Genomic DNA, 22261 nt, shown 5'->3' with positions numbered 1-22261 from the left:
TCACTTCTCCAGTGTTTCTAGCTCCCAGTCTGGACTGCTAGCTGCACTGCTAACTGAGCTAACTAGCGAATGGCAGCTTCAGTTAACAGCAGTTAGCAATTACTGGTGATATGCTGCCCCCTATTTGTTTGGAGTATATATTCAACAGGTGGCCAGTTGTTATATATTGCACCTTTAAGTTCATTTTTCTGATTATCAGAATCAGTGTTTTTTTTTTGTTTTTTAACTCTGATTGCCGATTAAATAAATCGATTTAAAAATGTGCTACTTTAGCTCTGATGCAGCATGTAGTCTGCAAAGTAACTAGTAACTAAAGTTATCAAATAAATGAAGTACAAGTACCTCAAATTTGTACTTGAATGCAGTAATTGAGTTAATGTAACATCACTTTTTGAGCCCCCCTTATGGTGCAGTAGAATTATGTTGCATTATGGGGAAGCTAATGTCTCTTGCAGCTGTGGATTAAAATGAAAACACATTTAAAATTATCAGCCTCACGTCTTCAGTCAGTTGCTTCAGTTGTCTGATAATGAGCACACAGTTGCAAATGGTTCACCAGCTGAAAGCAGCTCTCACGCACACAAAGAGATGCATATATATAGAGAGGGGGAAGGTTGAACTGCAAATAAGGAAGTGTTCTCCGACTTTGACCTTTGTGTGTTACATTCACACACACACACACACACACACACACACACACACACACACACACACACACACACACACACACACACACACACACACACACACACACACCTGGAAGTAAAGAACAAACAGACAGCTATAGTAGCAGACAGGTGGGCAGACAGAGGGGAAAAGCTTTGCAGATAGCTGACTGAGAGGCAGAGTTTCGGCTCGAGGGAACTGTAGTTTTTGGGGACTTTTTTATTACCAAGGTGGACTTACTGGACAGACACTCTCGCTCATGATTCACCGATGGATCGAACAGTTTGAACCATCAAGACCGGTGTGATGGAACATCAGAGAGCAAGTTCCCAGACTTTAACTCTACTCTGATCTTAAATATGATGAGTTTTTGTTTTGGTTGTCTTTAACAAAAAAAAGGTCTCTCTCTGTTAGAGGAATTCCAGCCTGTCAGCTATTTTGGTTCCTGTCTTGTTGCTTTCACTATTTTGTGAAAGGAGACGTAAAAAGGAAGGAAGGGGAGAGCTTGAACAGAGAGAGGAGGAGAGAGAGAGAGACGTATACGGTCGCCGCGTCTCGGCGGGTGTCAGTTGTTTTCAGAGGCAGCTGAGAAGCGTAAGTGTTTACCTGCTTTCCTATTGGGACGGAGAGAGAGGCTGGATAGGAGGGGGATTGGGTGGAGGGAAGCGTAGAAGGAGAGGAGGAGGAGAGTGCGGGTAGTTTGAGGGTTGACTTGTGCTTCAGAGAGTCTTGTTATTAGATGGATGTGTGTAAGTGTCAGAATAAGTGTGTGAAAGAGCAAAAAAAACATGAGAATGAAAGTGAGTTATCGTCTATCTAAGCGAGTGTGCAGCTGTAAATTGAGGAAGTGTTGAGAAACTGGCTGTTTCTTTTTAAAATCAGAGATAAAGAATACTTGTGCACGTGTGCAGGTAGATGTGACTATCTTCTTCTTCTCTTCTTCTTCTCTTTGGTCCCAGAAGAAGTGAAAAGGCAACATGGTTCGGTGAGTCAAGCCCCCCGACAGACCGTTTAATGCTCCGTTCGACTCTTATTGTGTACTCTGTTTTGTGCAAGGCGTGATGACAACTTCTCTCTTTCCATTCCTCCTTCTCTGTCTTTCCCCAGCTGTCGACTCATCCTGCTCTGTTCCTCTATCATGTGATTAAATGTCTGTTTAAGTGTGTCATGAATGACTTGTTAGTACAGTGGTTGAGTGAGAAACACTTTATTTATATCTGCAGGCTCTTCAGAGGTTTCCTCTCAAGGTTCCCTTCACCTTGGCTCGATGAGTCTTTCCTTCTGTGTATGAACATTTGTCGTATACAAGCTCTCTTGTGGTGACCCAAAGTTGAAGGGGAACCACATATTGAACTGCACACACAACCTAACTGTCTAAACAAGGGCATATACAGGGTTCCCCGTGCTTAAATGTTGTATTCAACGAGATTTCAAGCTTTAAATTGTACAATTTAATGCTTCAACTGTGAAGAATAAGTTCAATTGTCTGATATTTTTGACTACAAGCTGATTTTCTTTTTAAAAAAGCAGCGGGCTGCGTTGCAGGGAAGCTGTTGTGATGAGAAATTGTTAGCTTAACATTCGGATGGTATTGTTATATATGAGTGGCTTCTAGTGCTGCAACTAACTTACTATTTTCAGTGTCGATTATTTTCTCAATTCATCGCTAAAAATGTCAGGAAATGGTCAAAACTGTCAATCAGTGTTTCCCACCACCCAAAGATATTCAGTTTACCGTCACAGGGGAGGAAAGAAACCAGAAAATATTCATATTTAAAGAGCTGGAATCAGATAATTTTGACTTTTTTTCCCTTAAGAAATTACTCAAACTGATAAATGGATTGTCCAAATAGTTTGTGATTAATCTGATGATTATCTTGTTGAGTCATTGATTAGTTGTCGGTCAATAAAATGTCAGAAAATGGTGAAAAATGTTGATCAGCGTTTCCCAGAGCTCAAGATGATGTTCCTAAATGTCTTGTTTAGTCCACAACCCAGAGATATTTAGCTTACTGTCATAAAGTAAAACAACTCTAACCATTAATAAGCTGGAATCAGATAATTCTGACTCTTTTTCCGCTTAAAAAATCACTCAATCTATTAAAATAGTTGGTGATTTATTTAATAGTCGACGACTAATCGACTCAACGTTGCAAACTTAAAAAAAAAAAAAAAGTCTTCAGATGTTTTTGGGTTAGCTCAGAGGTTGTGTGCCAAGTTTGACCACAAGGCACTTTTTCCACCCTCAACGTGCTCCAGGAAATGATAAAATAGCAGATATTCAGTCCGAAGTGATGCAATTATGTTACGCCGAGTTGCTGAATCCAAGCCAGAGCTTTACTGCACTTGTTTGTGATGAAGTTACATAGATGTACGGTATAATGTTGTTACTGTTACTTATTAAAAGTGGGCCTTTATTGGGTGAGTGGTGACGGTGTTGACAAAAGTTTTTACATGAAGGGCTCATTTGCAGAAATATAAATATTCATTTTGATTTATTTTCCTAAATCGTGGTTCTTTCCAATCAAATCAATCAAACGGGTGTTGCTTTATTAATTTAAGACTGACTTTTATGTGTTTCTGCAAGTTTACTCTTCATATACAAGTGAAATAATGTGGTTTAAAGCGTATTAGATAATGTTCCTTCCAGTCTATCAGAGTTGTGGTTGATACGGAATGAAAATAAACAAATATTTATAGTTTTTTATAATGTATAATAATCAACCAACTGATGGTTTAATCTTAAAAGAATGACAATTTCTCATCACAAGTTAATTGTGCTATATATTTATAAATAATTGAGAGGTTATAATGGTTGTTCGTTTTCATTTTCATCATTGTGTAATCATTTCAGAATTTGACAAGACTGTGGCGAGCCCTGCCTTTCCTGCTGTGTGGAAAAACATTCATTAACAGACACGATCTCTTTAAAAAGAACATTTTGCACGTGTACTTTATATTTAGACTATAAAACAAACTGAATGTTGCGAGGAAACAGTACTGGGTGTGTATGTATGTGTCAGTAAAGGCATATTTATTTTTATTTATCTGATTCAAGTGTTATCTTGTGCTCGCTGCAGTTACATTCACAGTATTTGTCGAGTGTATTTTGACTTTATGCACATGTGTGTCGATGCAGGTGGTTCCACAGAGACATCACAGGCCTGCAGGCCGAGGAAATGCTGAAGACTCGAGGCATTCATGGCAGCTTTTTGGCTCGACCCAGCAAGAAAAATGTGGGAGATTTCTCCCTGTCTGTCAGGTAATAATGTCTCCAAAAACACTCTTAGGAATAAGAATACTTACTTATCTTTCCTTTAAAACTGTGCTTTAAGCTCACTCACGTTCTTTATCCACTTACCACGCCTTAAACCAGATCATAAATGACAAGAAATTCAGTTTAAATGTCACATGAAGAACCTGATCATCTGTCGCACCTTTACTGCATGTCTTTAAAGTCATCGTCATGCGCCTTTAAAACTTTATTACCAGACTGTGTTACGATTTAGGGATTAAGAGATGTGCTGATAATGTGAATACTCTTGCTCTGTGATGACGGATATCAAACTTTCCACTGCTCTGTGTGCGTACGCCAAAGTCACACCTCATATTTATAAATGTGATATTGCTACATTCATTTGTACAGATAAGAGTTGATGACGTATTTTACTTACCCCACTTTCAGGTTTCAATTTAGAATGAAATAAAAATACTCTTACAAATGAGTAAAATAATTGGACTTTAATGCTGAATGTAGTGAGAATTCTGGCAGGACAAAGAAAAATACTCCTTGCTTTAATTAGATTTGACTGTTGAGATGTTTTCATGTTTGTTTGTGTGGTTTTATTGATGTAAAGCGTACATGCCTCAACGTCATATACTGACCACAGTACTGTGGTCTGTGCTTCAAAGGGGCGAAAGTTTAAATTTGTGTAAATGTACTGCAGTTGTATTGAAGAAGTCAAGTTTACTGGATGTATGTCCATTTATATTATTAGCAATATATCTAATACAGAAGCCAAAGCTTCACAGAGATATTTGGGTCATATGCGTGTAACTGTACGGTACATTTATGAGAAATGCTGTTCCTGTGTTAATGTTCCTGTTTAGGCAGGAACTCTGAATGCTTGAACGTATGAGATCATTAAGCCGTCGATCGCAGAACAGCAGGCTGTAGGTGTACGAGGAAAAAGTTTAAGTTTTTCCGAATAATTGACCCCCACAGTAGCAGCATTTCATACTCGCGCTACCCTTCCATCAAGCCTTCTGGCCTTTCTGAGAGGTTTTTACATGTTCTCATGTTCACGTTTTTTTTTTGTACGTACCAAAGACAAACTTATCAGGTAGACTTGAGTCTTTAAACTGCATGAACGGGATGTGTTCGTTTTGTGACGCTGGCTCAAAAAAGCCCTAAAAATAAACAAAACTTTGGCACTCACAGAAATGTCTTCTTATTTGTTGTGGGCAGAAAATGGATGTGTTTCAGACAGAAGCGATCATCAGTACTGATCATCAGCAGTGGTGGAAAGAGTGCTGAAAATCTGTACTCAAATACGAGCACAGTTACATCACTGAAATATTACTGAAGTACAAGTAAAACTACTGTTATTAAAACAATACTTCAGTAAAAGTGCACATTATTCTTCTCAAACGCTGCTCAGAGTATTAGTTACTTTTAACCGTTCATGTTTAATGCATTATAAATTAATTCAATCAATTCTTTCTGATTCTTCAGTCTCAATGTTCTGCTCACTGGTCACGGTCACCTCTTCAAACCTACGCCTGCTGCAGAGTTTTGTGTTTTTGTCTGTAAGTCAGGTTGATTTTAAAATAACTGGGTGGATTACATAGTGTCATGCATACTTAAGTACGAGTACAGTACTGAAAAAAATGACTTTCAGTAATTTGAGTAGATATAATTAGTTACTTCCACCCCGATCATCACAGCTGTCGATGGCCTCTAGCTGAAACGTGTGTTGTTTCAAAGAAGACCTGTTCTCTGTGAGTGCTGGAGTATAGTTTATTTTTTATCCTTGCTGCGACAGTGCACCCATATAATTGTTAAAGTTTTGAAGGGCTGCTATTTATTCATGCCCCAAACCTAGAAAATAATTCAAAATAATGAACCTGGCAGGTTTGCAGATGTTTCTCTTTATCTCAATTTTGCTGATTTTACTGTATGTTGGATTATCTGACAGTTGGACCTCTTCTTCTCAAAACTACGTCCATCAAAACTCTGATTCTTGGTCTTAAATAACAATACACTGTCAAGTTCAAAATTTGACTTTACTCTAAAAAAGTCAAGAAACCTGTTTCCTTAGTTGTACAAGCTAAAAAGGTTTTAAAAACGACTTTGCTTGTTAATTGGTTTCCTCAATTTTACAGTGTAGGAATCAACAAAATCAAGCTGTTTTATTAAGCTGAAAAAAGCCAGAGACTGTCTGACTGTACTGACTGTCTTTGCATAATGAAGAACACAGAGAATGTGCCGATAAGTGTGCAGAAGTGGGACAGATAAATATAGCTACTCTATACAGAGCATACAGTACACGGACAGGGTTCAGCTGCAGAATCTGTGAAGATCAAATCAGGCTCTGTGAGGATCTGATTTGTGCAACGTTTCTTGCTGTTCTAACTTTTGAGGCAATAAAAAGGTCTTTAAAAATATTATTGTTCAGTTTTAACTCCTAAAATCGAAATGTTTCCCTTTAGTTTTTCATCAAGGAAAAACTTGTGTGACCTGACCGGTTTATCTCCTCAGGGTGGGCGAGATGGTGACCCACATCCGGATCCAGAACACAGGAGACTTCTACGACCTATACGGCGGGGAGAAGTTCGCCACCCTGTCAGAGCTGGTGGATTACTACACAGCGGAGAACGGCATCCTGCAGGACAAGGACGGCACCGTCATCGAGCTCAAATACCCCCTGAACTGCTCCGACCCCACCACAGAGAGGTGTGTGAGCTCTTACTTCACCTTCCAGGCTCACTGCGGGTTAATGTGGCCCACACTCACCGGCTGCTCTGAGCTGCCTCCACCTTCACTCTCAGCTTCAGACTATTATGGTTTGATTAGGCGGTTCAGTCAACGACAGTCAGCTATGATGTTTATTTACTGGGGGTAATAAGTGTCAATGTTTTCCTCTGGTCTAGAAGCATCTTTGTCAGAATGTGAGTCAGTAAACAAACACCCACACTCCAGACAACAAGAGCCCACAGCTGGCGAGGCTTCGTTCCTTCATCAGCTTCTCAGCTGCAGTTGCTGGGTTACATGCTATCAGGGTCGACTGTATCATCTGTACAGGACTTCTACCCCTGTACTTTACTGAACGATTATTGGACTTTTCTCGATATTTCTATTTTGTGATACTCTTACTCAGTGACATACACAGTGCGATTGTAAGTGCTATATTGTAGGCAACTGGACTGGACGTTTCAGTTTCTTGAAGACGTTTCACCTCTCATCCAAGAGGCTTCTTCACTTTCTAACTAACTGGAGGGGAGTTGCTGGCTGTTAAACTCTGTGTGGTAGTGTCCTTACAGAGATTTGTTAAGGACACGTGTGAGCTCTGAGTTTCAGAGTCGTTAAGGCCACTTGTGGGTTCTTGGCCCAACCGTCCTTCATGTGGGTTGCGAGCTCAGGTGTGAACTGCATTGTAGGTGGGCGATAAGTAGTGTCGTAGACTACGATACTACTTATCACCCACCTAGATAGTTCAACAACCATTCACACCTGGGCTCACCTAGCCCTCGCAACCCACATGAAGGACGGTCACCGACATACACAGTGCGCATACACGGCATTTTTTACCACTAAGAAATAAAAATCAATTTATTTTGTATATATTATTTTTATATATCATGATTTATCTGAAAGTTTATAATAGCATACATCCTAAGAGGAGCGTAACATTCATGGCAGCTGAAATTTGCGCTGGAGGTCAAGTGTTCGTGAGGTTGTGTGTGCGCGTGTTCATATAGATGCATGTGCGTGCAGTATGTGGTCACAGAGATATAGAGCTTCTGTTTTATTAATTAAAAACCCCAGTCCAGAGATGCATAAGTCTGCGCGGAATAATAATCATGACGTCTGATAAGGTTTTTCTAATATAGCATGTTCTCCTTCTCCCTCATCGAAAAATCCCTAATCTATGAAATGCGAATATTGTTTATTTCACCACTTTCACCACTAATAAGCACAGGATGTAGCTGCTGCTTTACTAAAAAGCTCACGTCTTAGATGCATATTGGACGACAGTAGGCCTCTAGACCAGTTTTGATGACGCAAATTCATGCTCGTACATACACGTGGTGAAAGTGGCTGCAGAGAAACTTTCCATCATCAGCACCTGAGTGTGAAAAACACCTTTGTGGTGTCTTAATATGCACACACATCGTTCTGCTCAGTGTAGGTCAAACATCACAGTGAAGTAGCTACAATAAAACATGAAGGCAGGGTGTAACTTTTTCCATAACCGAGTAAGCCTTCGCAAATGAAACTGGCAAATACTGATCAAGCTTGTCCAACAGGTAGACAACACTACATGAATTTAAAACTCCTCATTAAGAATATAATAGAAACATTTACTTCCTTTTATGTTTCCTTCTTTATATAAATGGAAAAATGAGACCCATCTTTAATGATTATTAGTTGTTGTGATCAGTGATTCAAACGAGGCAAGATCTGTTGTGATTTTTAAACATTCTGCCAAATCAGGTGTTGCCTGACAAACCTGCCGGTGCAAGTCCAGTGATCCGAGAGGCTTGATGGGAAGATTCTGGAAATGATCTGTGCAACCTCCTCCCACTTGATTACTCATCTCCAAAAAGTAGAGGCAAAAGAGCGTTTCCACATTCAATAAAGAACCCGCCTCAGTCAATGCATTTTCTATATCTGACGGCTGTACTTCCTGGGTGCCTTGCAGACTAAAATTTAATATTTAACATGAGATAAAAATATCAGCATGTTGGGAAGTTCTCTTGTATCTCTGTGTTGTAACACACATATACACAGAGTTTTACTCAACTCATGCAGAGAGTTGCTTGAATTTCCTCTCAATATTTCCTCTTAATTAAGATTTGCAAGATTTTACTTTAATTAACGCTTTTGAGTACAGGACTTGTTGTGCTGGAGGTAATTTTTTTATGTAGGTGGACTCCATTTCTAAACTAACATTAGCTTCTTTTGCTCTCTGTTAGCGGAGCGGAGAGAACATGCACAAAGTCACAGTAATTAGATTTCCAACCCGAAGCCTTCATAAAGAAATCCACAGTCCAGCAGCACTAAACTCAAATGAATCATCCACAGGCTTGAATAGGCAACAGAGAGAGATGGGCAAGGTCTTGTTTTTTATTTTACGTTACAATCCGCTCACACATGGCCTATAAAAAAGTGATTAATACATGTAAAGTCCTGTAAATTGACGTAGAGCCTCTTCAATCACTCTTTGGCTTTTATTTTTCACTGGTAGTAGCTGTCATTATCTTGCATCTACCTCTGTTAGCTAAATATAGCTGTCAGATAACTTTACAGATAATTTTCTAACGTAAGTGATTGCGTGCAGAGCCCTCCACATTAAAGACTCCTCCAGACTGTTGCCGTAAATGAGATAAAAATCTTGAAAGCTATTTAAAGTTGCAAAAACATTTCATATTCGTGTTTGTATTAAAACATTTTCTCCAAGCCGGAAACATTGTGCAACTGTAGGCTGCTTGAAGTAGGTTAATGTCCAACTGGTACTGATAAATAATGCTTTTATGAGTCAAGGAGGACACTACTTTCTATCGTGTGTGTGTGTGTGTGACCGTGTACTTTACCCTAGCTGGAAGCTCTACCCTCTGCCCCCCCTTCTGTCAGTTGTCTAACTTCCCTTTTGTTGCTGCGGTTGGAAACTTTAAGTTTTGACACTTTTGAAAGCAATGGCCAGACCCTGCTCGTCTTCCTCTATTGCACACTCCATCATGTTCTTGCTCACTCGCTGTCTTCCTCATCTCACCCAACCTCTCTCTAATCACCCGATCTCTCTCCGTCACCTCAGCAGGTCAACGTGCGTTTGCTCTCATACTTCAGACAGCTTATCTCTTCTCAGAAAAGACGATGAATACGATCATTGTCGTCTTAAACTTGTCCACTCACTGTACAGCACTCCATCAGTTATTCCTCTGCACAGCTTCTGCAGATATGCACGGTCTGTACCTGCTGCAGATGCTTCATGCAACTATTTTCAAAAAGAATATATTAATATAAATATATATAAATATATTTAAAAAAAACATCAGGTGGAGTCTAATTTCAGCATAAACTGTGATTTGACAAGCATGTAAATCAAAGAATCGTTAAAAGGCATAAAGAGAGCAAGCATGGTGTGGTGGAGGGTGGGGAGGTGTGGGGGGTTATCTGTGGATGTTACATATCGAAAAGGGGGAGGGAGGGAGGGAGGGAGGGGAGGAGGGGGGGGTTGAGGCTAAAAATACTTTGTCCTCTTCAGCCACGAAATCTGTCATCAGAAATTTTCCGACCACAAAGCAGGAAGTTTCGAAGAAGAAATCGAGAACAGTGCCTAAAATTAAGTCACAGCCCAGCAAGGCCGACTGTGCATATTCACTAATTCACACACTCTCCACAAACACACACACTCACACACAGACAAAGCACGGTGGTGAACAAAAATAAGACCTGCATCTAACAGCAGCATCTGTACATGCTGTTTTTAACTATCCGCCATAATGCACCTGATTCGGTTGTGGCTTTCTATTTCTGCTCACTGTATTGTGCTCACAACAGTCCAGCGTACCACATCAGTGAGTGACTTACAACCGCTTAGTCCTGAATAGATGCTGCAGTAACGGTTCTCTGCTCTCATACAGTAAGTAGGAGGCAGTAAAAAGAAAAGTGAAGTTGTTTAATTGTGACAGACAATTTGCATCGAACAGAAGATGTTTTGGGTTTTTTGTGTTTTTGCAGGTCACAGCAGTGAACCGTGACAAAAAATGAAACACATATTTAGCGAAGTGCATAAATAAAACTAAAACATGTTAATGTCACATAAGCCTCACCACAAACCATCAGCAGAGATGTGGACTATCGGAGTCCATGTGGCTCAGGCTCAAGTTGACTGGAATCACTGTTCTGATGACTTACAACTTGACCTGACAGACACTCGACTTAAACTTCAAAGTTAAAGGAGACATATTATGCTCATTTTCAGGTACATTATTTTATTTTGGGTTTCTATTGGAATAGGTTTTCATGCTTTGATACTCAAAAAACCACAAATAGAAACTAAGAAATATTTATTTTTCCCATAACTGAATAAACAAGCTGTTCTCAGAGGAAAATAAGGTCCCCATAACACTGTTTGAAGCTAGAAAGGTGGCGGGGTCCGCCACATATAAATGTAAAACAGTATGAAAATTGTGTTGTGCTTTAAGGTCAGTTTGTTTATTCAGTCATTAAAACAAAGAATTTATTTATTTAGTTCCTTTAGGCATAAACATCTCATTCAATGAAGATCTTTATCCTCTGATTAAAATTTCTTCCCCAAAACTACATACTGCACCTTTAACTAATGACTTGACTTGACTTGACTTGTTGGCTTGCACAAGAATAATTGACTTAGGACTTGCTCGACACTCGGCCCAAATGACTTGAGTCTCATGTCTGATCCATTGGTGTCTCTGTGTCTCAGGTGGTATCACGGTCACCTGTCTGGGCCAAACGCAGAGAAGCTGCTGCTGGCACGAGACGAGCCGGACACCTTCCTGGTCAGAGAGTCGCTGTCCAAACCGGGAGACTTTGTCCTGTCGGTCCTGACGAACGAGAAGAGCAAATCTGGAGGAAAGAGGGTCTCCCACATCAAGATCATGTGTCAGGTGCTTGCTCGTCCTTGTGTTCGTTTCAGTGTGTGATCATGTGTGTCTGGGACATACAAGGTGAAGCGTTGCTGAAACTAGAGGTGGTTTTGATCAGTGATTTGTTTTAAAAAGGAGTCTCCTCAACAGATTCACATCATGTAGACATGCTGAGGGGTATTCCCAAAGTTGTGTTGTGCTCTTTGAAATAGGTTTAAAGTCTCATTTCCCCTGTCTTATGCAATAAAAGACTGTTGCTCAAACGTCAGCTCAGCACAGTTTTATTTCCTGGTGAAACCAGATTTGTGAAGAGCTTTTATTTTATTACTAGTTAATATAGTCACATTGAATGGCTGCTAATAATAGTCACAGTACAGAAACGGTTCACACTGCGGTCTCTCTAACTCATTTTCATAGTCGCCAGTCATCGTCAAAGCCTTTGCATTTTTTTTCAAGCGGCAGCTCACCTCATAGAAAACATCCGTCAGCTTTCATTTAAAAGGGACACATTGTTTTTGTGCAGAAGATTAATGTCAGATTAGTGGAAGGGTCACAAACGCCTTTTCATGAGCACGTGGCAAAGATCAGGAGAGTTTCCTCCGCTCTAAACTTCAGCCTGTTCACTGCTGCTGGTACCAGATGAATGTGAACACAAAAAAATGATTTTATGTCCATTTATGTGGTTAAAGTATTAATTAAAGGATATATACAAATAATTTTACAAAGTCTTTCATTAAAGTGCCCTTGTTTTCATTTTTTGGATGATTGCCTCCCAGCTGGTCAGTCCCTATTTAGAAAATGCGTTCTTTATTTTTACACAATTTGGCAAGACCAAATGTATCCAGAAAGATATATTGTCTTGTTTTTTTGTGTGTGCTCAGAATGACCGGTACACAGTGGGAGGTTCAGAGATGTTTGACACGCTGACAGACTTGGTGGAGTACTATAAGCGCAAAGGCATCGAGGAGATCTCCGGGAACTGGGTGTATTTCAAACAGGTAAACTCTTTATTGCATCCTAACAATGTAGATGAAACATGTCAGAATGTGTAACATGTCTCACAAAGTGAATGTCAGGGAGCTGTGAAAAGTTGATGGATTATTTGAAAAGACAAGCAGCCCACATAGAGGAAATATTACTCACATCTTTGAGCTCGTCTTAATGTTGATGACTGATGATGACGGTGTTGTCTAATGCGCTCACTGGCTCCTCTTTCAACTCTATTATAAGATCTCTCCTTCCTCACTGTCTCTCTGTCTGTCCCGGCAGCCGTATTACTCCACCAGAGTGAATGCAGCAGACATCGACAGCAGAGTGAGACAGCTGGATCTGACCTTACAGCAGCAGCAGGAGGCCGAGGGAGAGAAGAGCAAGGCGGGCTTCTGGGAGGAGTTTGATGTAAGATTTGACCTGGTTATTTTCAACATGACTGTCTCGTACCACCCAAGGTGTAAGAACCAGGGGGGTTGTCCTGAAGCGGGAAAAAGTATATTATACATCAGACTTACTACAAAATGACTTAAGTGTCTGAAAGCCTTTAATGTCCCAGAGTTACTTCCTTACTGTGGGCAGAACTAGAGGTAGTATACTACCATCTTGTGGTGAAGGAACACACTAAAGTCTCAGTGCTGTTTTACCAAATAACACTTAGTTCACACTGAGGAGAGAGACCAAATAAAGTTAACTTAAAATGCCCATTATCTTACTAAAAAAATCGTTTTTGAGTGAAAGGAAAAGGAAAAACTACAGGTGCAGAATTTAAATGAAATACATTTCAGGCGGTGGTGAGGAGGGCTGCAACTAATGATTAGGATGATTTTAATAATCGATTTATCTGTTGATTATTTTCTCAATCATTTGGTCTATAAAATGCAGTGGTGGAGGAAGTACTTAGATTATTTACTTAAAGATGCTATTTGTGAGAAAAGTAGATTTTTGAGTCTCATTCCCAGCTCATCAAAAAGTGACGCTTTGGGATGGCAGCCGACCCGTCCTACAATCCCAAAGCGTCAGTTTTTGACGAGTTTGAGACTCAAAAATGAACTTTTCTTACAAGCAGCACCTTTAAGTAAAAGTAATAATACCACAGTATAAAAAAGGCTTTGTTACAAGTAAAAGTCCAGCATCCAAAATCTTAAGTACAAGAGTATTACCATTAAATAAGCTACTTAAAGTGCCAAAAATAAAAGTACTCATTATGCAGAGCGGCCCATTTTAGAAAAATATATCACATATTATTAAATTATAATTTTGGATGTGTTGATGTGTTCATCACTGTAATAACGCAGCTGTTAAAGATGAAGGTAGTTTTAATCACTTTATATATTGCTGGGTGGCTTAATCCATAAAAATACATCAAAATGATTTATGTTTTTGTAATTATTATCTGAATGTTCAAAGATACTTATACTGTCAAGTAAATGTAGTGAAGTAAAAAGTGCAATATTTCCCTCTGAGCTGTAGTGGAATAGTAGTAGAAAGTAGCAGGAAATGGAAATACTCAAGTAAAGTCCAACTAAAGTCAAGTAAAAATTAGGTTTTTCTGTTTTTTTTTAACAGTCACCATTTAATTTTCTTTCAATCAACTAACAATCAACTGTCTCATCTCTAGTGGGGAAACAGCTCCACTAGGATCTTGTACCCTTTTGTGAGGTTTTATCAGTAGCTGCACCATCAAGTCACAGTTTGATTGACACATTTTATTATTTCCTGTTAGAGGAAAACTGCAAAACATGTTTTTGGATACCGTTGGTTCTCAAACCTTTTATGTCATGTCGTCCTTCAAAGGGTGGAAAAAAGTAAATGCGCCCACAATTTTTTATCAATCTATTGACAATAATTAGGGAAGAATAATTAATAATTTATTTACTAATAAGGAAAAGGGATCAGAGTTGAATTTGAGTGAGGTAAAGGTCAGTGCGATAACATCAGCAAACTTTTTTAACCCTTTTCTCTGCATTAATAATATTCATTCAACTTAGTTTCACATCATAGTTTCCCCGGGTCATCCGCGTCCCTGCATATTAACATATTAGCAGTCTGACAGTGGGTGTGAAACAGTCATCTCTCTCCTGCAGGCTCTCCAAAAGTTGGAGGCGAAGGTGAAGAAGAGCCGAGAGGAGGGGCAGAGACCTGAGAATAAGAGCAAAAACAGATACAAGAATATTCTTCCCTGTGAGTTTTTTATCTTCTCAGTATCATTATTCACTAAAAGAACCAAATCTTATGAATAAGTACAGAGACAGTAAGACAGTACTGACGTTAACCACATGCTGTTGTTTTCCTTCACTCCACCCACTTGTTTCCACAAGTCAATGACACCAGGGTCATCCTGAAGAGCGCTGATCCTGATGTTGTGGGTTCAGATTACATCAACGGCAACTACGTCAGAGTGAGTGTCCCGAGTCACTGTCCTCATAGCAACAAACAAACTGTCAGGTATTCTGGTCTCCATCATTCGTGGTGTTTGTTTACTGAAGAGCGTTCACTGTGTGTGTGTCTGTAGAACACTCTGTGGGAGTCCGGAAATCAGAAAGTTTACATCGCCACCCAGGGCTGCCTAGCAACAACTATCACAGACTTCTGGCAGATGGTGTGGCAGGAGAACACGAGGGTGATCGTCATGACAACAAGGGAGGTGGAGAAAGGACGGGTCAGTATCAAAACAACGATCAGGAGAGCAGATTAACAGTTAAACTGTCAAAAATGCCCAAAAGTCCAAACTTTTGTTGAGATTTGGTGCAACAGTATATAAATAAAATTGATTTGACTTGACTTGGCTTCACATGGTTCCAGGGTTTCCTTATAGAGAAACCCTTTTCCCTGTGTCTCCTCTGTTTTTTCCCCCATAATTATAATAGTGTAATTTTTCCATGTCCTCAGTGAGGTCACTGTTCCCCGGGGGTCACTTTGGTTTCTTGGTTATAGTTTTCATATTGTTGTTGTTGCAATGTGAAGTCCTTTGAGAATGAAAGTGTAAATAATGATCATATAAATAGATGAATCAGTGTTGACTAGATTTTGGATTCAATTAGTTCACACAGCTTTTGACTTAAAAAAAACTATAAAGTTTAGTGGAGTTTAATTGAGTTAACTTCATGCAGTTATAATAAACATACTAACAATAAACCATATTATATTAAAATGCACAAAATACCTCAAATCTCAATAAATACAGGGCGTCTACAGGTCCCCTAAAAAATCATGTTACAGTCTTAGTTTTTATTTTGTGAAGTTTTACTGCCACAAACATTTGATCAAATTTAATTGATCAATTTTGTAGTTTTTCTTTTTGTAAGAGGTTTCTTTAAAATGACATGTGCCCTGCTGATAAAGTTAGAATATAATTGATTTATTCTTTATTTTTATGCAGAATAAATGTGTGCCGTACTGGCCCGACAACCAGAGCTCCAAGGAAGCCGGTCCGTACTTGGTGTCCTGTAAATCAGAGAGGGAAGCTACTGATTACAAAGTGCGAGTTTTGGAGATCACTCCTGTGGACGAGGTAACCTCCAAACACCGGCCTCTCTCCTCTCTGTGTATGCTCTATTATTACTGTTACTTTTACTACTACTTTTGTAATCTTTTCTCTTTCGCAGCCAAAACTAAGTCGCACCATCTGGCACTACCAGTACATGAGCTGGCCCGACCACGGCGTCCCTCAGGAGCCGGGTGGTGTCCTCAGCTTCCTCAATCAAGTGAACGCTAAGCAGGCTGAATTTCCTGATGCTGGTCCCATGATCATCCACTGCAGGTACCAGACAGCTGCGGGATGGAGGCCCGACTTAATGAGTGTGGGGCCCCAGAGCTGAACGCCACAGGCATCGTTGATATTTTTCATTGCGTCAGAGCAAATTAGTAGCGGCACCTCAGCATGAATCCCCCATTAAAGTTAGGAGGGGATTTGAACTGTGAAGGTGGGATTTTTAGAGCATTGATTGCAATATTAGGGCTGCAACTGATGATCATTTTCACTGATTAATTAGTTGACCACTTTTTAAAACACTGATTATTTCACATGTCAGAGATCATAAATCCTCAAACTTCCAACGTGTGATGCGCTGGAAGACATCTGTACTGGGGTGATTGTGAAAAACGCCACATCACTGCGTTTACCATGCTCATATTTCACAATGAGGTGATAACATTCAAAGGTTTAAGATTAAAATGATCCTAGTTTTAGGATTTAGATTAGTTTCAGCTGAACAAAAGGTTTTGAGTCGACCGACAGATTATCCTTTTGGAATTTTGCCCGTGTGATGTGAGGGATACTGAGGCTGCTTGTGCTTTTTAAAAACTTGTTGTTTGAATGATTATATGACGCTTGTGTAAGTATATTGGTATGTAAGCGTGTTAACAAACATGTTTGACATGTGACCCCCTCACCACCTCTTGTGACAGGCGGCAAGTCTCTGAGTCATGAGCAGGGTGATGTTCCTTTCTAATTTTATTTAATTATTTAGTTTCAGTGGCCTGAAGCTAAATAACTACCACATATTTTTATAATTCGGATTTAGCATTCAGTTCAGCCTCACAGAGCTGCTAGCATGGCTGTAGACTTTTAGTGGAGTTAGTACATTTAATTATGTAAACTGATATATCAACTTTGTTCTGCTGTGAATTTTTGCAGCGCTGGGATTGGTCGAACAGGCACGATTGTGGTGATTGACATGATCCTCGAGACCATTGACACTATAGGTACATATTTATATTTATATTTATTGTTTATTTTCCATTTCCTCATACCACCTCCATTCAATGCTTTCCTATCTCACTTCCCTTTGCAGGTCTTGACTGTGATATCGACATCCCAAAATACATCCAGATGGTGCGAGAGCAGCGCTCCGGTATGGTGCAGACAGAGGCCCAGTACAGGTTCATCTACCTGTCTGTGTCCGAGTACATACAGACCACCAAGGCCAAAGACTGTGCCTACATGGTGAGTAACAGGGACAGAAAATCCAGGAAGACAATGAAGAAAAATACAGAAATTAGTTTTTTCTTGTGGATGAAATATAGATTGATTACATGAAGGGCAAACAGGAGCAAGATTAAATGTATGTATGTCAATAGGCCTTTGCACTTCTGGCTGCTGATTCGAACACCAGAGCCGATTAGTTCAATGCTAGCAGAGTGATAAGTTATCAGAGTGGCTTGTGAAAGATGAACGTTGACCCAGAGGCAGAAAAAAAACAGCCACACAGACTAAACCAGCCGCATGACCTCTCTCTTTGTTTGAGTAATCAGTCGCATCCGAAATGTCTCTGTTTCTCTCTTCCCCAGGAAACTGATACAGAGTATGGAAATCTGCAACTCAAACATCAACCAGCGAGCAGGAAGGCCTCAAAGTGAGTGGGCGGGTGTGTCTGAGCGTCTGTGTGAATTGGGTGTCCTTAAAACATTCACATGTCTCCTCTAAACCTCACACGGCCGCCCTACTTTCTTTTCCAAAACATATCTTAGTCAGCGTCTTCAGCCTCGTGTCAGCAGTCTCAGTTTGTAGAGAGGAGGAGTGGTGGGTGGAGGGAGGAGGGAGGATGTCATTGCAGCTGGACTCGATTTCATCAATTCAGTTTTTCAATTTTAATCTTTGGGACTACACTGCAAAAAATTATTCATTTTATGACATGATGATCCACATGCTGCTTGATCTGACTTGCTGATAATACACAAATCAATCTGTGACACTGACCGCAGATTACAGCCAGTTATAACGCATTCCTCACCACATGACATGACAGCAATGTTATATAGCACACATTAGATGTATCTTGTGTTTGGTGTGCACAGAGAAATTTAAAATCTCGTGGGAGAAAACATGAATGCTAACCCTATTTAGAAATGGAGTAGTGGTGCACTTCAGCCTCTTGTGGTCCAAATGAGTATTACAAAAACACAAGAAAATTCTCCCACCAAAACTTGTTTTTCACTTAGTTACAATTTTTTTTTCTCCCGAAGAATTTTTTTTGCGACGTGCTTTTTTTTTGTTTGATAAAACAATTTGGATCTTCACTTGCCCCTCAGAGCTTCCGTATCTGCCTGAGTCATGTCAAATAGATTTTCATCAGCAATAGTAGCTGAATAACAATGAAGACAACAATTCCCATGATCCCACGCTACTTTAGACATCATCAAACTCCGTCTTTTCTTATTCATTTGATTGCGGGACCCCGAGCGGCAGAAGAATGATCATGATCAAAGCAACAGAGGCTGAGATATCCTAGCTTTTATTCTATATCTTGGGTTAAGCTCCAAATAATGCTGGATCCTACAATTCCCATAATGCAATTCAATGGTCTTCTCTGGTTAACATCATCATCGCTATTCTTTGAACTTTGGAAAGTCCCTTCAGACCAGCAGATTTTTCAGTTTCTTGAAGCAATTCACCTCCCATCCGTGAGCCTCCTGGATGAGAGGTGAAACGTCTTCAGGAAACTGAAACAAGTCCAGTTGCCTACGATACAGCACTTAGAATTACCATAACCTGGATGACTGAGAACCTTCATCAACATTTGAGATAATGTACAGAAAGTAAGCAACTCAACAAAATATAGAAAAAGGTCTAGAAGTTTTAAGGCATAAACGTTACATGTTACATCTTTAAAGGGGCACTCCACCAGTTTAACACATGAAGTTCAATTTACTCGTATTAAGGACAGAAAATTGTAATATAACGTAACATATCCAACAATGTTCAAACCCGGATAAATCTACAATGGTGCGTTTCATTTAGTCACCTGTTGCAATCATTTCTGGGATATAGGCGGCGAACGAGAGGAAACATAACAAGAATACAACTTTAACACATTACCTTTTCTGTGAGAGTTTCATCAGCAATTGTGTTTGATTAACAATGAAGACAACATCGCACATGAGCCCACGTTACTTATGTTGCTTTACTGGGGGCCCCTAGTGGCAGAAATGACATACTATCCCTTTAATAAATCTTTTTCTATTTTTGGAGTGACACCCAGCCCGTCTGATTAATGGCCCCCAGAGGATTTACCCTAATGACCTTGGTGGTCCTCTTACATTCCCTCCAGTTGTTGTGTCTTAATAGTTTGGTTTATCGACCAAATACCTGCAGAAGTGACAGCTCTACTTTTTTTGCTTCGTTGTTTTGTTTCTTTTAGCAAATATCAGCTTGTTAAAACACTAAATTAAGACGAGTAAGCTCGTCTCTGATCTGTTGTCTGAATAATGTTTCTGCGACCTGTGACCCCTGTGAGCTGTGTGTTGTTCTTTTCTAATTAAGCAGTTAGAAAAGATAAAACAACTGAGAACAATGAACTGTTCAGCCCCCCAACACTGTAAACTTTGACCCACTTGGAGCACTGAGTAGTTGGCTGCCAGCTTTGAGTGATTGATTCACGGTTGGTTGGTCTGTTTAAATTGTTCTGATGCTGCAGCCTTTCCAGTGTCACTTCTCACAAAACTGTGTCCAATCAGTGTTGGCAAGTGTATAAAACTATACAGGATGGAGGAAATCACTGATCAGCATTTTTCTGTGTCTATTTCCAGAAACAAGGAGGACGTTTACGAGAATCTGTCAAAAGCAAAGAAGGATATGAAGAAGCAGAAGTCCGACAAGAAAAGTGGCTCAGTAAAGAAAAGATAGAAGAGACTGAGAACGTTTTTATCGTCATTTTGTTATATTTATGCAGGCACTCTTTTGTTAAAGATTTATATTTTAGTGGAGACCTTTTACAAAATAAAACTTGAGGTGTAAAATCAGAAGAAAAGGAAACCTGATTTGTCACATGAAAGCTTGGTTGATGCTTTTGTTGAAAATAAAGGCAGAGCATTAGTAAACACTTTGTCCTTTAATCGTCTTTATTTAAACATTTTTAGTGATTTGAATAAAGACACCATCATCTTTGTGGGATGCTTCAATGTTAAGGACAGAAGCTACTTTTTCATCAGGGACTTTGTTTGATTGGCTCGTCATTTTTCAATCCTCTAGCGTCATGTATTTTATAGTTAGATGCATATTAATAAACAGTAATGCATCAAGAGCAGGACATTATATAATGGGAAGCAAATTTTGCCAGTTAAAGAAAAAATATATAATTATCAAAGTTAAGTTTTCATCAATTCTTTTTCATTTTTTTTCACTGTAAAAATGCTGTACCTTGCTAATACTGTATGATGTGTCCTTCTTACTTTATATGTATATAATTTTTCATGTTTTATCTTTATTTAATCTTTTTCTGTATTATTTAAAAACAAAAGAACACAGACAGCTACGTTACAAGCTCTCATTCCCAACACTGATTGACATATTTTATTTAACATTAACATCAGACAGTGTTGTTTTGTTAAAGGTTTGATTACATCAGTGTTTCTGTTATTTAATCCTATCAGCGTTTTGTCAGCTGCTGTTTCCAAGGTCAAGAATGAACTTTGAACCTCGGCTTTTAAGTCCTTCAAGCTCTCTGAACGACAACAGCAGTACTGTTTCGGGCAATTGACCAACACAAAATGCTGATAGGTTATCTAAAAATAAAATTCATCCATTTTTTTTTTTTAATGAGACTTTTACAGAGCCAAAAAACAAAGCAAAACACAAAATACAGATTGAGCTTTTGATCTTTTTACTGGGGGGCGGAGTGTTACAGAATTTATGTATTATATGAGTGTGTTTTTCCAACAAAGGGATTTGAACAGGAGCGTGTCTCCCTAAATCTGAAACAGCAACAGCAGCAGCAACAACAATCACAATAACTTTATTTGTAAAGCACTTTTCTATAAACAGTGTTTACGTTTACAAAGTGCTTTACATGGCAAAAAAGGCGACAACAAATAAACAACAGACCAACAAACAAGAGATACAGTTAAGAACAGATCAAAGCTTTACATACAAATGTGTGCTGAACATATTTAAAGTAGAACATGAGACAAAGAAACTACAGAAAAGTGAAACAGCACAGATTCACATAAAAGCCTTTTTATAAAAAAGAGTGAAGAAATGAAACTTTGACTTTTGACCCCATTCCCACTTCCCGCAGGTAAGGCAGCTCCTCTCTGATTGTTATCTGAAGCGTTACGTTGTTCGTCACTGACGTCACGAATGCGCCGGAAACAGTTGTGACAGAAGAGAAAACAACAATAGACCCATTGTGAAAGAAGCGTCTGTAAAACGGTGGATACATTATTTTGAGCGTCACAACCCCCGCGAAATGGCTTGTTTCACTATCATCATTTGAGATTTTCGGTCCAATAACATTTGGAAAGTCTAGAAAAGCCGCACAATTACATTATTTTATCCCCCTTCAAGTTAGCCGGGCGCTAAACCGGAAGTTAGCCGGCTCAGTCGGCAGGTATGTTCATATCCGGGAAGTCGATTTTTTTTGGCTTCAGAACACCACTGAGCTGCTTTCATAGGAATGAACGAGGCTCCACCTCCGACACTGTGTCCAGTAATTAAACCTCCTTAATAGACTGCATCCCAAATTCCTTCCTTATTAATGCACCACCACCTGATGTTGATAACGCGTCATCATTTCGCGCGGTAGATTTGAGCGTGTTTGCCATAGATATATATATATGTAAAGGCTTTATAGCTTTATATTTATATAGCCTTTATATATATATCTGTGGTATTCGCCCCCCATGGTTCACCCGGGTCTTACGTTTAGATCAATGTCAAGCTGATGTGAAAAAAACCTGTGTACTGCAGAGTCATCTGACCCGGGTGTAAATGCAGAGTGTGCACATTCCCATTGCACACAAAAGCCTGATCTTA

The 22261-nt window shown here is 39.4% G+C and overlaps 1 protein-coding gene across 4 annotated transcripts; it reads left to right on the top strand.

Moving 5' to 3' along the window:
• Positions 1-693: 693 nt before the first annotated feature.
• On the top strand, positions 694-20328 carry ptpn6 (protein tyrosine phosphatase non-receptor type 6). 4 transcript variants are annotated; one of them, XM_073485643.1, is made up of 16 exons: positions 694-1260; positions 1629-1651; positions 3806-3928; positions 6428-6622; positions 11355-11538; positions 12399-12515; positions 12787-12915; positions 14595-14691; positions 14829-14908; positions 15023-15169; positions 15890-16021; positions 16116-16270; positions 17147-17214; positions 17304-17455; positions 17800-17864; positions 20038-20328. In XM_073485643.1, exons 2-16 carry the CDS (start codon positions 1644-1646, stop codon positions 20132-20134), a joined length of 1749 nt encoding a protein of 582 aa, XP_073341744.1. In that variant the 5' UTR covers positions 694-1260; positions 1629-1643; the 3' UTR covers positions 20135-20328. The 4 variants fall into 4 exon arrangements, with proteins under 4 accessions (XP_073341744.1, XP_073341746.1, XP_073341747.1 ...); XM_073485645.1 differs by having other exon boundaries at positions 1179-1260; positions 1626-1651; XM_073485646.1 differs by lacking the exon at positions 1629-1651 and having other exon boundaries at positions 1246-1260; positions 20038-20217.
• The last annotated feature ends 1933 nt before the right edge of the window (positions 20329-22261 follow it).

The sequence above is a fragment of the Pagrus major genome, chromosome 17 (genome assembly GCF_040436345.1).
Source record: "Pagrus major chromosome 17, Pma_NU_1.0".
In the NCBI taxonomy this organism is placed as follows: Eukaryota; Metazoa; Chordata; class Actinopteri; order Spariformes; family Sparidae; genus Pagrus; species Pagrus major.
This window is presented reverse-complemented; position numbering and strand designations above follow the sequence as displayed.

Coding starts and splice junctions, on each gene's coding strand:
- ptpn6 (XM_073485643.1), top strand. Junction 11,539..12,398: donor ACATCAAGATCATGTGTCAG/GTGCTTGCTCGT, acceptor GTGTGTGCTCAG/AATGACCGGTACACAGTGGG. Junction 16,022..16,115: donor AGATCACTCCTGTGGACGAG/GTAACCTCCAAA, acceptor TCTCTTTCGCAG/CCAAAACTAAGTCGCACCAT.